At 35.5% G+C, this 13206-nt stretch overlaps 1 protein-coding gene across 1 annotated transcript in view; it reads left to right on the top strand.

Moving 5' to 3' along the window:
• The window catches only part of GSTCD (glutathione S-transferase C-terminal domain containing), a 62430-nt gene that overhangs the window by 42611 nt on the left and 6613 nt on the right, over positions 1-13206 (top strand). Inside the window, exons 7-11 of the mRNA XM_039381497.1 lie at positions 3513-3628; positions 3850-3894; positions 4317-4445; positions 7939-8072; positions 9847-9877. Of these exons, the coding sequence (XP_039237431.1) occupies positions 3513-3628; positions 3850-3894; positions 4317-4445; positions 7939-8072; positions 9847-9877 (455 nt within the window). The remainder of the gene's footprint in view (positions 1-3512; positions 3629-3849; positions 3895-4316; positions 4446-7938; positions 8073-9846; positions 9878-13206) is intronic.

The following is a 13206-nucleotide window of genomic DNA, read 5'->3' as shown; positions in this document are numbered from 1 at the left end:
TTAATTTCCAGAGTTTTTAAAGGCTGTAGGCTAATTTTTTACAAAAGTATTTCTTATTAATTTAATATTCATGAGATCAACTAACTGAATACTAAGCAGTGGATCTGTTTTTGCTGATGAAACTTGTTACTATTTTACTTTCTGATTTTTAGTGACCGTGTAATCTATTTGCTAACTTTGCTCAGTATGAAAATTTGATGATGCTTTTCAGGATTTGGACTTGATACTAAGAAATCCCAGATGTCTTGGGAAAACCTTAGTGTTGGAGAATAAGAACAGAGAAGCTGGATAAGGAAGTATGAGCATTTCCATACGTGAATTTTTGTGCTGTTTGAGGCGTGACAGGTGTTTTGTCCTTCAGTGTTGTGCAGGAAAATGACTCAGAACATTTGTGTTAATGCCTGTTGAGAGAGAGGATTGGAAACAAAATTGTTGGCCTGGTCCCTCTAATAATTAGGAAGATTGAAGTTGAAAGTGGATATAAGGGAGCAATACAAAAGTTATCAGGAAAAAAAACATTTACAACAGTCCCAGTAAATTAATTGTGACAGTTACTTGAGCTCAGGAAGTCTTGAATTCTGAAGGCTTTCCACCGAGGGAGCTTGCAGCTTTATATCATGAATGAGCTTTAAGTACTTATATTACTTGTTTTCACCAAATAGAAAATTTGTGAAGGTTGAAGTTATTTTTTTAAGATAATGCTTGTTAGAACCAACCCCTGTTAAAAATGAGTTATAGTATAATTTAAGCTACCTAAGCTTACGAGGCAAGTTTTATTGTGTTCAAACTCATTTTGGAGAACAGAGTTCACCTTTTATCTTCATGGTGTATTTCTAGCTAAGGGGTCTGTGTGCTTTGGCAATCTTGAGATTATTAAAAGGGCAAGTCCATACTGAATTCTGTCAAAGGGAAACCTCTGTTTATGCTGTTGCTGTGTTTTTGAAAGACCCATTTTTCTGTTTTTAGCTGAACTTGAAATTCTGTCCAGGATAATATCCAGGATATATCCCTGCTTACTTCTTGCTGTTTAGGCCTCCTACTGCTGGTGCTACTGTCCATTAGTTTTGGACCTGCAAAACCACAAGAACAGGCTTATGCTGGAGTTAGAAGTGTGCTTTCAGTTTATAGACATAAGCTGAGCTAATTTTAAACTAATAGCTTGTTTTTTAGCAGCATAGGAGCTGAACAGATTTTTGAAAGACTGGTTTGCCCTAAATGCAGGGCAGTCATAGCAGGGTTGCTGTTGGCGTCCAAACTGCCTTGTTTAAAGCAAGCTCAGATTTACCGCACTGAGCTGCAGTCACACCTCTTACAGCTGTGTAATCGTAGTCAGATGTAGATACTGTGCACAGACAGCTTCTAGTGGGCTGCAGCAGTAAGATATGTTGATTGATGAGAACAAACCCAAGTAGTAGCCTGTATTATCCTGATAAAAGTCCCCGTTAATTGTGTTCCCCTTGCCACAGCTGTATTTCAGGTCTGGGGCATATAGCAGACAAGTATGAATTAGATTTCTTGAGTCTTTATTACCCAGGTAGCCTCAGTGGGATTAAAGTTATGTTCAGGACAACTGCTCCTTTTTAAAACTCAAACAATCCATTGTGATTGTGCGTGCAGGTATGTGAACGTACATATGTGTACATGTGTACAGAGAACATCCTTGTGTGAGGTTTAGGTATAGGATTTTCTGGGTATTAATCATCACAACACATGTATACCTAAAAAATTACAAGTTTGACCTCAGAAACTGAATTTCTAGCTCAAACAGCACTTGGTTTTACACTTGCTGGAATTCCTGCATCTTCAATGACTACAGTTAGAACTGTAGGTGTTGAGAACATTTGAACATTAGTTTATCAGATGGAAGCATAGAAATTAGAGACAAGCTATGGAACAGTTCACGTAGATACTTGACACACACACAAGGAATTAGGGTTTTCAGTATATCTTTCATAAAAGCTTTTTTTCAAAGGGTCTACTCATGTGTAAGTGATGATTCTTAAAAATGTATTTAATCATTTTATGTAATATGTTAAAGGTTTCATATCTATAGTCCTTGTATACGTTTTTATCATTGCAAAGATAAAATTTCTGGGACTCTTCTTTATGGTAACTTTCACAGAGTCTAAAAAAATGTTTGAAATATAACCATGTTTTTATTTTTATAAAATTCACAATTTTATACATAAAGAGTTGATAAGCGAGGAGGTTGTGTTCAGTCTCTCATTTCCATTAAGAACTAGTACACATTTTAATACGTCACCATGCAGTGGCCTAGGAATATATTTTTAAAATGTCATTACTCTGTTTTTTTAAAAAGTATGCAGTAACTGCACATAATGAAGTCTGCCCTACTTCCTCTGCCTCTTCTTGACAGTTTTTCTCTTTTCTTTGCCTTGGCAGTATAGAATGTAGTATCTTGAAAAGTGATTTTTTTTCTCAGTCTGTGTAGAGCAATGTAGTAATAATTTTATCTGTCTGTTGAATTTGATGGTTTATTTGTAAAGTGAAATGTTATTTATGATAAAATATACAAAGGTATACGTTTTCAGGATAGAGTTTTAAACAATAAACTATATAATAAATGCAATTGATGACGATGATGAGTATTGAACTGCTCCTATTTATAGTAACCAGGAAACTTCACAGATTTGTGGATTTTATTCGAAACTACACCTCGGTACTGGGAAACACAAACTTTTAGTAGAAAAGTATAAGGAATTTTATATGAAACTGAAGAGTGTCCATACTCTCATATAGTGTGATGCTCCAAGTAAGAAAAATGTTCTTATTTCAGAGAACATTTGTACTGTTTGGCACCCCTAAACCTCCTTTGTGAAAACTCATTCAAGAGAGTTATTTCAGTACCTTTTTTCTTATTGTAAAGATGAACTGTCAATATCTCTGCCAAACTCTGCTTTCTGAACAAACGAAAGGAGTATTAAATAGGTCTGTCAGCACTCAGCCCCACTGAGACAAAATGCATCTTTACAAATACATAAGTGATGACTAAACAAATTCGTTATATCTGAAGCAACTGGATGTTGGACTTTACCAAGCACATTTGAAAGAAATAAGTCGGTTTTCCATTTCTGGTTGTGTTACAGATGTGATCACTATGTAAGAATAGTTGCTTTGAAAAGTACCTCCTTGCACACACAGTCGTTTAAATAAACAGGACTGGTTATTAGGGAAAGTTTGAGCTCTGTTTCTGAGAATGAATCACAGGATTAGAGTATAGTCAGGCTAGAGCTTACACTGATTTGGTTGCTTTACATTAAGTTTATGTGAGTCTGTTCCTAAGGATACATTAACAGCAACAAGTGGAAGGTTAATTTTAGAGAAAGCTCTACCAAATATGTGAATTTAGTTTTAAGTGGATTAAGATGCACAAGTGTTTCAGCCAGTTTTAACCTCAAACTTCACTTGCAGTCCTTTGCAGTTACCAATTTAAAAGTATCAGTGTTGAGAACTGCTGGTCTCTACTTCGGCATTTTCTCTGTCCTTCCCAGGAAAGATGTCTAGAGACCGGGCTCTCAGGAAGCAACAGCAACTGAACAATTTGGTAGCAGTGGTGACAAAGCTTGCAAAGCCTGGAGATGTGATTGTGGATTTTTGCAGTGGAGGGGTAATGTATATTTCTGTTTATGTGGTACCATTTATTTCAGCTTTCATCTTTGCTGTTCTGGGTGGTTGCTGCCACAAAGCAAAGCAGAAGTACAAATGCCGAAATTTTACCTGCTTTCAAAGGTTCTGTCACTGTTTATGGGATGCTCATCATGTAATGAGTGAACAGCTGGGAACACCAAAAAGTGATTCAGATCATGTCATTTGTTTTTGTTTTCACAGGGCCATGTTGGAATTGTTCTTGCTCACATGATGCCATCATGTCAGGTAAATTCTCAATAAAAAGTACAGATAGTACGAGCTTTTGGTCTCTGATGATCCCCTTAAAAAGATATGCATATAGGGAAGGCACATGACATCACAGTTGTCTCAGCAGAGGACTTAGGTTTGAAACATGGAAATTTTTAGCATAACTCCCAAATGTGCATGGTGCTTTCCTGAGAAGACAAAAGTTGTAGGAAAATATAAAATATTTGAAAGCTGATCAATATTGGCAAGTATTAAATGCCTTCAATTGTTATTGGGTTTCCAGATAATCATTTTGTAGATCACTACCACAAGTAGTGGTACAAACTCTACCACAAGTAATTCAGAGGTTTTCTCAACTAAGCTAGAAAGTTTTCTGCTTGGTAATGTTGTACTTTGATTTCTCAGTATTATTTTGCCTTTCTCCTATATGTGAAATCTAGGTGGTACTCATAGAAAATAAGGAGTTGTCTCTGATCCGTGCTAAAGACAGAAGTGATGAACTAGGTTTAAACAACATTTGGTTCATTCAAGCAAATTTGGACTATTTTAATGGGACTTTTAACATCGGGGTAAGTGATTATAACTTTTCCAGTTCAAAACTTCAGTGTCTGGTTCATTATTCTTAGAATAACTAAAATAGCTGAGAGAAGAAAGTTCTCTATATCCTTACAGACCCTGAAAATAAATGAGATGAACACTCTCTAGAACTCTGCAGCCCTAGTGAAGAATAAGGCATAAATAGTATTTTGTAACTCTCTAAATATTCTTCTACTTTTTTATTCTGTTACTAGAATATGAACTTCTGTGGCAAGGCTCAAGCTTTCCATGCAAGACTGACTGTTCTTTAAATCATCCATCTAAGGGCCTGTTTTGGCTGTAGCTGAGGACATTTAATGCTGAAGGTTTATGGTATATGAACAGTGCTGTTTAACTATTCTGTTGGTTTATTTGATAAAGGAAAACAAACACAGTGCCGGAGAAAGAGGAGAGAATAAATGGTTTTAGCCCAGTCCTTCCAAGTGTAAATTTTCAATTCTCTGGCTTTAGCTTTTGTGCTAGAGTGTCATATAAATCTCAGTGGATGAACTAAAGATCTATTTCAGGAATATCAGGATCTTGTGAATAATTTACTGAGTTGTGTGTGTGAAATGTTTAATAGTTTTTCTGTGAAATGCGTCTCCAGTTTTGTGATCATTGGAATTCCTGTCTTAATTTTTGGGGGTCTATTTTAAAGGTTAATACTGTGTTAAATATTTCTGTAGAGTTTTTATTTAATAAAAAAGTGTTATACTCTCTCTTTCAAGTTTTGTGACAAGGAAAACACTGAAGTATATGTCAGAAGAATTCACTTGGAAATGCTTCATTTCTGGGCCTGTGATTTCAGTTTCTTTGACTTGATTTGTCTATTCAACAGACAAACCTGGAGCTTTTCCTTTTTGGGAGACCTGTATCAATGTCAGCTTCAGAATTAGTTTGTATCATACCATGATTCACTCTTCAGGATTAGCTCATCAACCTAGGATTAACTTTCCTTGGCATATTTAAGATGGGAGCTCTCTGGTTTGCTGACCTATGTTTGAACATAAAAATATAAAGTTTATACTTTTATATAAAGGTACTTTTGCCTCATTATGTCATAAACACTGGTCTGATACAAAAATGGATATAGATACCATAATACATAGATAAATAAAAAGTTTGTCAATATGCCATATTTAAACCCATTTTCTGAGACTTGTAAAGCTATTCACTCATTGCATGACTTCACCATTTTCAGTAAAACAATAGTGTAAATGTGAGGAAGGACACAATGACAAATTCACTTGAAATTTAGAGAGGTATAGAAAAATGAATGTGACTGAAGTCACTGTCTCTGGGTTTGGTATTAGTTTAAAATAGGTTTATATGCATTTTAGTTACCTTGACATCAAATGTACGTTATTTAGCTTTTTTTTATCTGTCAGGAGTTCAAAAGCAGGTTAAAAAACCCTATGTGAACCACTTCCCTTTTGGTCTGCATGAAATTTCTGCCCTTATGAACTCTTGGGATAATGATGGTCAAGGTTCTGAAACAACGTGTTTGAGTGCCAAATGTACTGGTGCATTGTACTATTACATGTTGTAGTACAACCACCTACCACAATAAATTATTTCAGTCTTAAAGTGAAAACTTCCAAATACTTGCGTGCAGTGTTCATTTACATGCCAACACCCAGAGGAGTCTGAGATCTCAGCTGTTTTTAATATTTCTATAGTACTCACAGTATCTCAGCTAATTTGTGAGAACAAGTTGAAAAGTTTAACGTTTGGTTGGAGAGCAGGGATATTTTTGAGCGTGTTGAGTACTCTTATTTTTAAGATCACTAAAGTAAACCTGAAGTTTCAGGAAACATTCTTTTCCCTTTGCTTTTCTGTGTGCACTGGACTGTTCTGGGCAGTTGCAGTACCAGAGGTCTAATACAGGACAATGCTCTCACGCTGCATTAGCTCTGTTGCTCTCATCAGGGGCCACTTTGCTTTCCTGTGTTTACAGGTGTTTGGATTTGTGGACCAAATATCTGCATATCTGCTTTAGTCTTCACAATTTATTTTGTTTCTGACAGTGAGTTGGATATACAGGATATCCTGAGAAAGCTTTGTCATTAATTTTGTCATTTTTTTTTCCTTAAGTAAATTGGTTCTGAGAAACACGAAGAAATCAGTTGGTGTAACAGGTCATATAGGCTCAGCAAAGCTACTGGTTTTATCTGCTGCTGTTTTACGGTCTGTTTTTCAGATGTGCAAGCAAAATAAAGTTCTTTGTTTTCTGCTTGGATAGATGAGGAAGTAACTATAATTACATTCTATGCTAATCTGATAGCTGTGATATTAAGACTCTATTTCTGATGTTAAACTAGTTTTATTTTTGTTAAATTCATATGAGCAAAAAACTTTCATTGTGAAATTATTTTCTTGTTAATTTTTTAATGTTCTGCTTGAGAAAAAAATAGTTGTTTCCATCTGTATGCAGTTACATTTCAGTTGCAGATTAATGGTCTGCTGAGCTGAGCTTACAGCAAGCAGAGTGCAAACAAAAAAAGACTTTGTTTTAATCTATATCTGAGAGCAAAGGTTTTGTCTTCCAATTGCTCTACCTTGAAAAACAACTTTGAATCCTGAAATCTGAGCTGTGCAGCTTTAAAGCTTTTCCCTTTAAAGCTTTACAGTGAACCAAAAGAAAAGAAAACAATGTAGTTTTATAAATCCACACTGCTGAATAAAATTACAAATGTCTCAAAAATGTCCTTAGTTCAATGAAAACATAGAGCAATATCTATGCACCAGGCCTACTCTTTGGGGTACAGAGTACATGGGAGGAGGCAGAGTAAGTAATGTCTTCATTTCACCTGGCCCGTTTGGCATCACAGAGATGAGAGAGCTGCTTGCCTTTCCTTGCACTTTATTGAGTACTGCAGTAACTTGCCTTGCAGTAACTTGCCTTTCTGTAGGAGAGCATGAAGAATTTGGGTGCAACCTGTGCATTGCCCAAACACATGTCAGTGTTCTCAGGTAGTTATGATGAAATGTTATTCCAGTTTTAGCTGAAGAGCCCATCACTAAGAAGAAGAAATAAAAGATTAAGGAGAAGAAAAAAAAAAAGGAGGGCAAGCTGTGTTTGATGCTTCCCCCCACCTCCATTGTTTCTTTTTCTAGAGGTTTTATTCAACATCTTAAAATCTAATGATCTAAATTATGTTAAATTTTCTCCTTTAATGTGACCTTCAGATATATGTGTTACTTCTCTTACTGCTAAGTTGAAATCCAGTTCTGAAATAGTTCTTTGTGTTTCTAAGTCCTTCTTGCTTGACAAAAACCTTTAACTAATTACCACAAATAGTTTCTCTGTAACTATTTTTCTGGAACTTTGTTTTTAATTTATTTGATATTGTGATGTAGTGCACTTCCTTCTGAGTACTTTTGGTGAGTGACCCTTCTTCAGTGTTGATGCTGAACGGGATTGTATTTAGAATGTTGCTGTAAGGAATTTTCTCGTTTCCTTGGTTTTTGTTTTTACTGCTGTAGGTGGCTCTGCACGCCTGTGGTGTGGCCACAGACATGGTGATTGAGCACTGCATCCGGGCACGGGCAGCCTTTGTCATCTCCCCTTGCTGTTATGGCTTCATTCAAAACACAGTCAAGTTCAAATATCCACGAAGGTAAACGAAAGCTAACAAGATAAGCCTTAAAATATCAACTTAAGTGATGGGATAAAATACTAAGAGAGTATAGAATTAATCAGTTGAGGATCATTGCGAGTTTCTGGGCTAAGCTGATTCACACTTAGAATGAAACTGTTTTCTCCTTTGTCTTTGCCAACCCATCATGAAAGGGAGGCAGATTGGTAATTGCTGGATTATTTTTTTCTGGATTTATCTTTCATAGTTCAGGAGACTTTGTGCAAGGAGCATAGTAGATACAGTATGTAATATGCAGACCTTTTACCTTTAAATCACAAAGTTAATAGAAAACTCACGAAAATTACTGTAAGAAGGGGAATTGACATTTTAATGTTGCAGAAAGATGTAAGCAATCACCTTAAGAATTGTCTGCTTTATACCACAGTTTACTGCTTGTGGAACTTCTCTGATTTATTCCCAAGTAGACAAGCTCTCCTGTATTTCAGTTCATATTTTTAGTATTTTTTCAATGGACTGTGTACATATTTTGTCTTCAAATCCGCCATGTGGGAGATACTTATGTATCTTATGCTTAAGAATTTTAATGCCTTTGCTATAAATAGAATGTAAAAGATAAGCATAAAGTGGCAGAAGATAAGAGACTACAGCCTTCTGAATCAGAACTAGGTGGCAGAAGAGGGTTGTGTTTTGGTTGGCTTTTTTTTTTTTTCATATAGCTGAGCTTTGCATTTTTGATGTCCAAGATTTAATTCTACTAGGAAGTGACAGAAGTATATATTTGCTAAAATAACAAACTGAAACATGCAGTCTGACAAGGAATCAATAAATCTAAAAAATCTTATGCATCTATGTTAAATATTTTTCATATTTTCATATTCTTCTCTAATACCCAAGTGTGCTGACACAGAAGTGTAGAGAGTAAATATTTAGAATTTGTCAGTTTGATAAGCTTTGGATTTAACTGTGTTTTCTTAGTCCATTTGATTCTTCCATCTCTTTGTGTGTGTCCATTTTTGTTTTCTCTTGAAACACAATAAAACAAATAAGTTTTCTTAAGGAAGAGGCTATAAAATTTTAAGTCTTTTAAAACTAGCAGGCATATAGCTTTTCTCAGTTGGCTTGTTTTAAAATTGACTGTATAATGTTGGACTTTTGACCAGTTACGTTTTTGGACCACTAAGACTAGAAATGCTCCCTATGTTAGAAAAGTTTTGTTGCTATAGATGCTGCAAGAATATAAAGTAGGGTTTCGTGTTTGATAAAATTTTGAATCTAACATCACAAGCCTCTGTAGAAGATTATTAACCCTATTTTGAGCTGCATTTTAGGGTTTGCTTTTTCTTTTTTTCCTTATGTTATATGATCATAAAACATGATAGTCAGCCCATATCCCCGTAGTGTCTGTGTTCTGTAGTCCATTCCTTTGTAAAGGCCCCTTACTTTTGCGATACAAACAAAATATGTGCTTGTCTAGAGTATTATTAAATATATATAAAGTATTTATATGACAATGAGGAAAGAACAGTAAATCTGTGTTAGTATTTATAATGATTTAGAGAGAGAATATTTTTATGAATAACATAATAGGGGAAAAAAGGCACCATCAGGTACACTTTTCCTTTTCTAGTGAATGGGAGCTGCAATGGGGTTTGGTATTTTTGAAAGCCTTTCTGTAGGATACAGATACTGCTACTTTGTTTAAAATGTGTTCAAGTATTAAATAATTGCTCCTACTTTCCACCTCTGCTGGTTTTAGATGTTAATTAAATTGGTCTATTTATTTTTTTTTCAGTCGTCAGTTCAAAGAAATTTTGTCCTACAAGGTATGTAAAATGGCAGGTGGGAAGGTTTACGTGCAGTTTCCTGTGTGTCACTGGGTCATTTTGTCGAATGAAATATAGGTGGTTATCTTTTAATTGCAAGGAGTGGCATGTGTTATGTGCAATGTTCATTAATAGTGCAGATGTCATTGTGTTTTCTCTCCACCATCCATGTTTTAAGGCTTTTTTTCTTCAATAAAATTAAATAGTTTCTCTACAAAACCCCCTTGTTTTATCATAATGTATAAGTGAGCCATTCCTAAAGTACTTCAGCATGTATCCATTAACAATTACAAGACGCCAATTTATTTAAGTCTTAAATAGAGCTGTTATTTTCTAAAAATCGTTAGGTTTTTTCCCTCTAATTTATATCTAAAAGATTGGACATACCAAGTAGGAAAAGCTTGTACTGATCAGCAAGAATTTTATGCAGGATTGTTTCAAAAATGTTTTTCAAAATTATTTTGAAAGTATTCAAGTGCATTTTTACCCTGCGAAGGAAGGGTCTGTGGAGGTAGTCCAAGAGAAATGTAGGAGAAAGAATCAATGAAGCACACAGATCTGACAGAGTGAAGATAACAGGGGAGTGAAAAAGGACAAGAGCAGAGAGGTGGACAGCTGAAAACTGGTGCTGATCTGTTCAACTTTGTCATGAGCGTTTAGATGCACTTAATGTGGCATGGAAAGAAAATGTTTCCTTTTGAGTGAAGCAAGGTTATAGAGAAACTTTATTAAATTTACATGTCAAACCCTAGACAGAGGTCTTGGTGTTTACAATGTAGAAATGAATTTTGGAGATGCAGAATAATTCTTTATAACAGAAATATGAAAGCAAGGGAAGGTATTTGTAATATCCAAATTTTTTTTGGGACAGTGAGCAGTGCAAAGATGCTGTATGTGGCAGGAAAATGGAGATTATCCTTTTTAATCCTCAAATAAGAAGGGGTTTTAAAAATTAAGAAAATTTCCAACCATCTTCTAAGGGAAATTCAGTTATCTGCTAATACACTAATCTTACTTTCATGACAGTCTGGTTTATGTACACTTTGCTAATTTACATGGAAATAAATGCCCACAGATTGAGATGACAAAAGCCGCACAATGGATTTGGACCTGTCATAGTTTTTCCCCTTGTTTAAATTTATATGTTTCTAACACATAATCACAAAGAGCTCAGGTTTCTGTTCAGAAAAAATTCATTTACTAGCATTATTAAAATAAACTAGTTAACAGCACAGAGGGAGATGGTGACAGTATAAAGTCAGGGATGCCTAGATTAGAATAGTTGTATAACTTCATTACAACTCAGTGAATTTTTTTCCTAATTTTTTAATCCATGGAGATTTAAATCACAGGGTTTGTCAACACTGTAGATTCCAGCATTTTATTATTTGTGCTGCAGAGGGTACAGGAGTCAAAGACAAGGCTAGAAAATATTGCTGCTCTTAATAACATAAGAGTCTATACAAATGGTCTAGGCTGGTTGGTGCCTCCAATAATCCTAGTTATAAATAACTTTTGTTATGCAGCTAGCTGTATGCATTTTTATATTTCATATTAATAAATTGTTACAGGTTATTGGCTAGCAGCCAGAGTTGCCATGTGTTAGCCAGACATTGTTTGTGTCACCCCCTCCAGTTCCCATTTTAAATTAATTTCTCTTATCTTTTATTTTCGTGAGATCTAAAAAGACATCCAGCAGTCTGGAATTTCCAAAACTTTTTTGATGAGAACATTATGCTGTAATTCATTATTTTATAGTTGCAAAGAATAAGGTATCTGTAGATTTCTACCATGATACATTTTGAGACTGTTTCTCAAGACACAAGGAGAATTAGAAAGTAGAACTGTATAACTTTGCATATACTTTTTGCTTTGGAAATTTAATAGGAATTGAAGGTAAGGGTGTTCTAGTAAGCAGGTTAACTGTTCATGCACACACAAAGTTTGGGCAGTTTATAATCTTCATTATTTTAGAAATGCTTTTCTTCTTATTTCTGAAAATTTAATGTGTGTCATGGGTAAACAATGTAGTCATAACATGCTCTGATTTATCTCTTTGGATCACCTCTCTAAGAAGCCAAGGCATTGGAGTCAGTCCAGATTTTCAGGTTAAGTGATAAGGCTCACCTCGGCTCTGGTCTGGTCCAAAGAACTGGAATATTGATGTTGCAAAGAGCCAAGTTGTATTGGGTGCCTGAAGGCTGGTGAGGAGTTGTGTGCTAAGACGGATCTTTTCCCTCTCCTCTAAATCCCTGTTTTTCTCCCCAGACTGCCTATCACTGCTGCTTCTCTCCTAGTAGTGGCCACATTGCCCATGGCTCTTTTTGTCCTTTGTTCTCCAGTACTCATGTCTGGGTTAACATTTTCAACTCTTTTGTACTGCAAAAATAGCCACATTTGAATGGAACTGGGGGGGGTGGAGTGCATGTAAGTCCTAAATGTATTATAACACATTCTCATTTTGCTTCCATATCTTTTATGAAGCTGTGAGCTGGAAACCTTCATGCCAATAGCTGTACTAGGGAACAAATATCCTTGCCTCAAGATAGTGTAAATTTATTTAAATTAGTAATATTTGAGTATCAAATGATAATATTTTATTTTATAGTATATAAGAAAATTTTTTGCGATCAGGTGTCTATTAAATTTATGAGTTGGATGGAGTGTACTGTGGGGTAGTTACCATCTTGATTTAATATGAAGCTTTTTAGTGGAATAGAAACTCTTGGATGTTTATGTCCCTCTGATAAAAAGCTGGAGTAAGTATTCTTACTTCAGAATACTGAAAGAACCTGAGGTGTCCTTAGGTGAAGTTGCTCTCTCCACCTGGTACAAGAACCAACTCTTTAATGTCATAATTTTATATCAGGCAAGAATTTAAAAAAAAAAAAAGTTTTTGATGCAAGACACATGGCTTTTTTTCAGAACTATAGCTCTGGAAGTTTTGCTTTGGAGAGCACTTTTTGTTGTTGTCCATTTCTGTTTTCTCCCTGTGACATTGTAGGAGACTTGGGAATGTTGTACAATTCTAAGATGGTTCTGATTTACACTGTCCTGTACTTAATATTGCAGCTGTCCCAAAGAGCACAGCTGTCATCAGAGCATTCATTTCATTGCTACACCTGCAAGGCTTTTTCTTTCACCATCTGGCTAACTTGCATTCCTTGGCTTCCCTGGTCTTTGAGCAATCATAGTGCTGACATAGGTGGTGGGATTTGAAGGCAAATGAGGATATGGGGTTCTACCTGCTTGTGTAGTGATCTAAACAGGGAATGAAATGCATCCTCCACTGCACCATCCCCCTGGGTGACAGGATAGGAAGAAATCAA

Source organism: Pipra filicauda, unplaced genomic scaffold (genome assembly GCF_003945595.2).
Source record: "Pipra filicauda isolate LSUMZ 115617 unplaced genomic scaffold, ASM394559v2 scaffold228_size1260155_pilon, whole genome shotgun sequence".
NCBI classification, from domain to species: Eukaryota; Metazoa; Chordata; class Aves; order Passeriformes; family Pipridae; genus Pipra; species Pipra filicauda.
The sequence above is the reverse complement of the archived record's forward strand: the minus strand, read 5'-3'. Positions and strand labels throughout refer to the sequence as shown.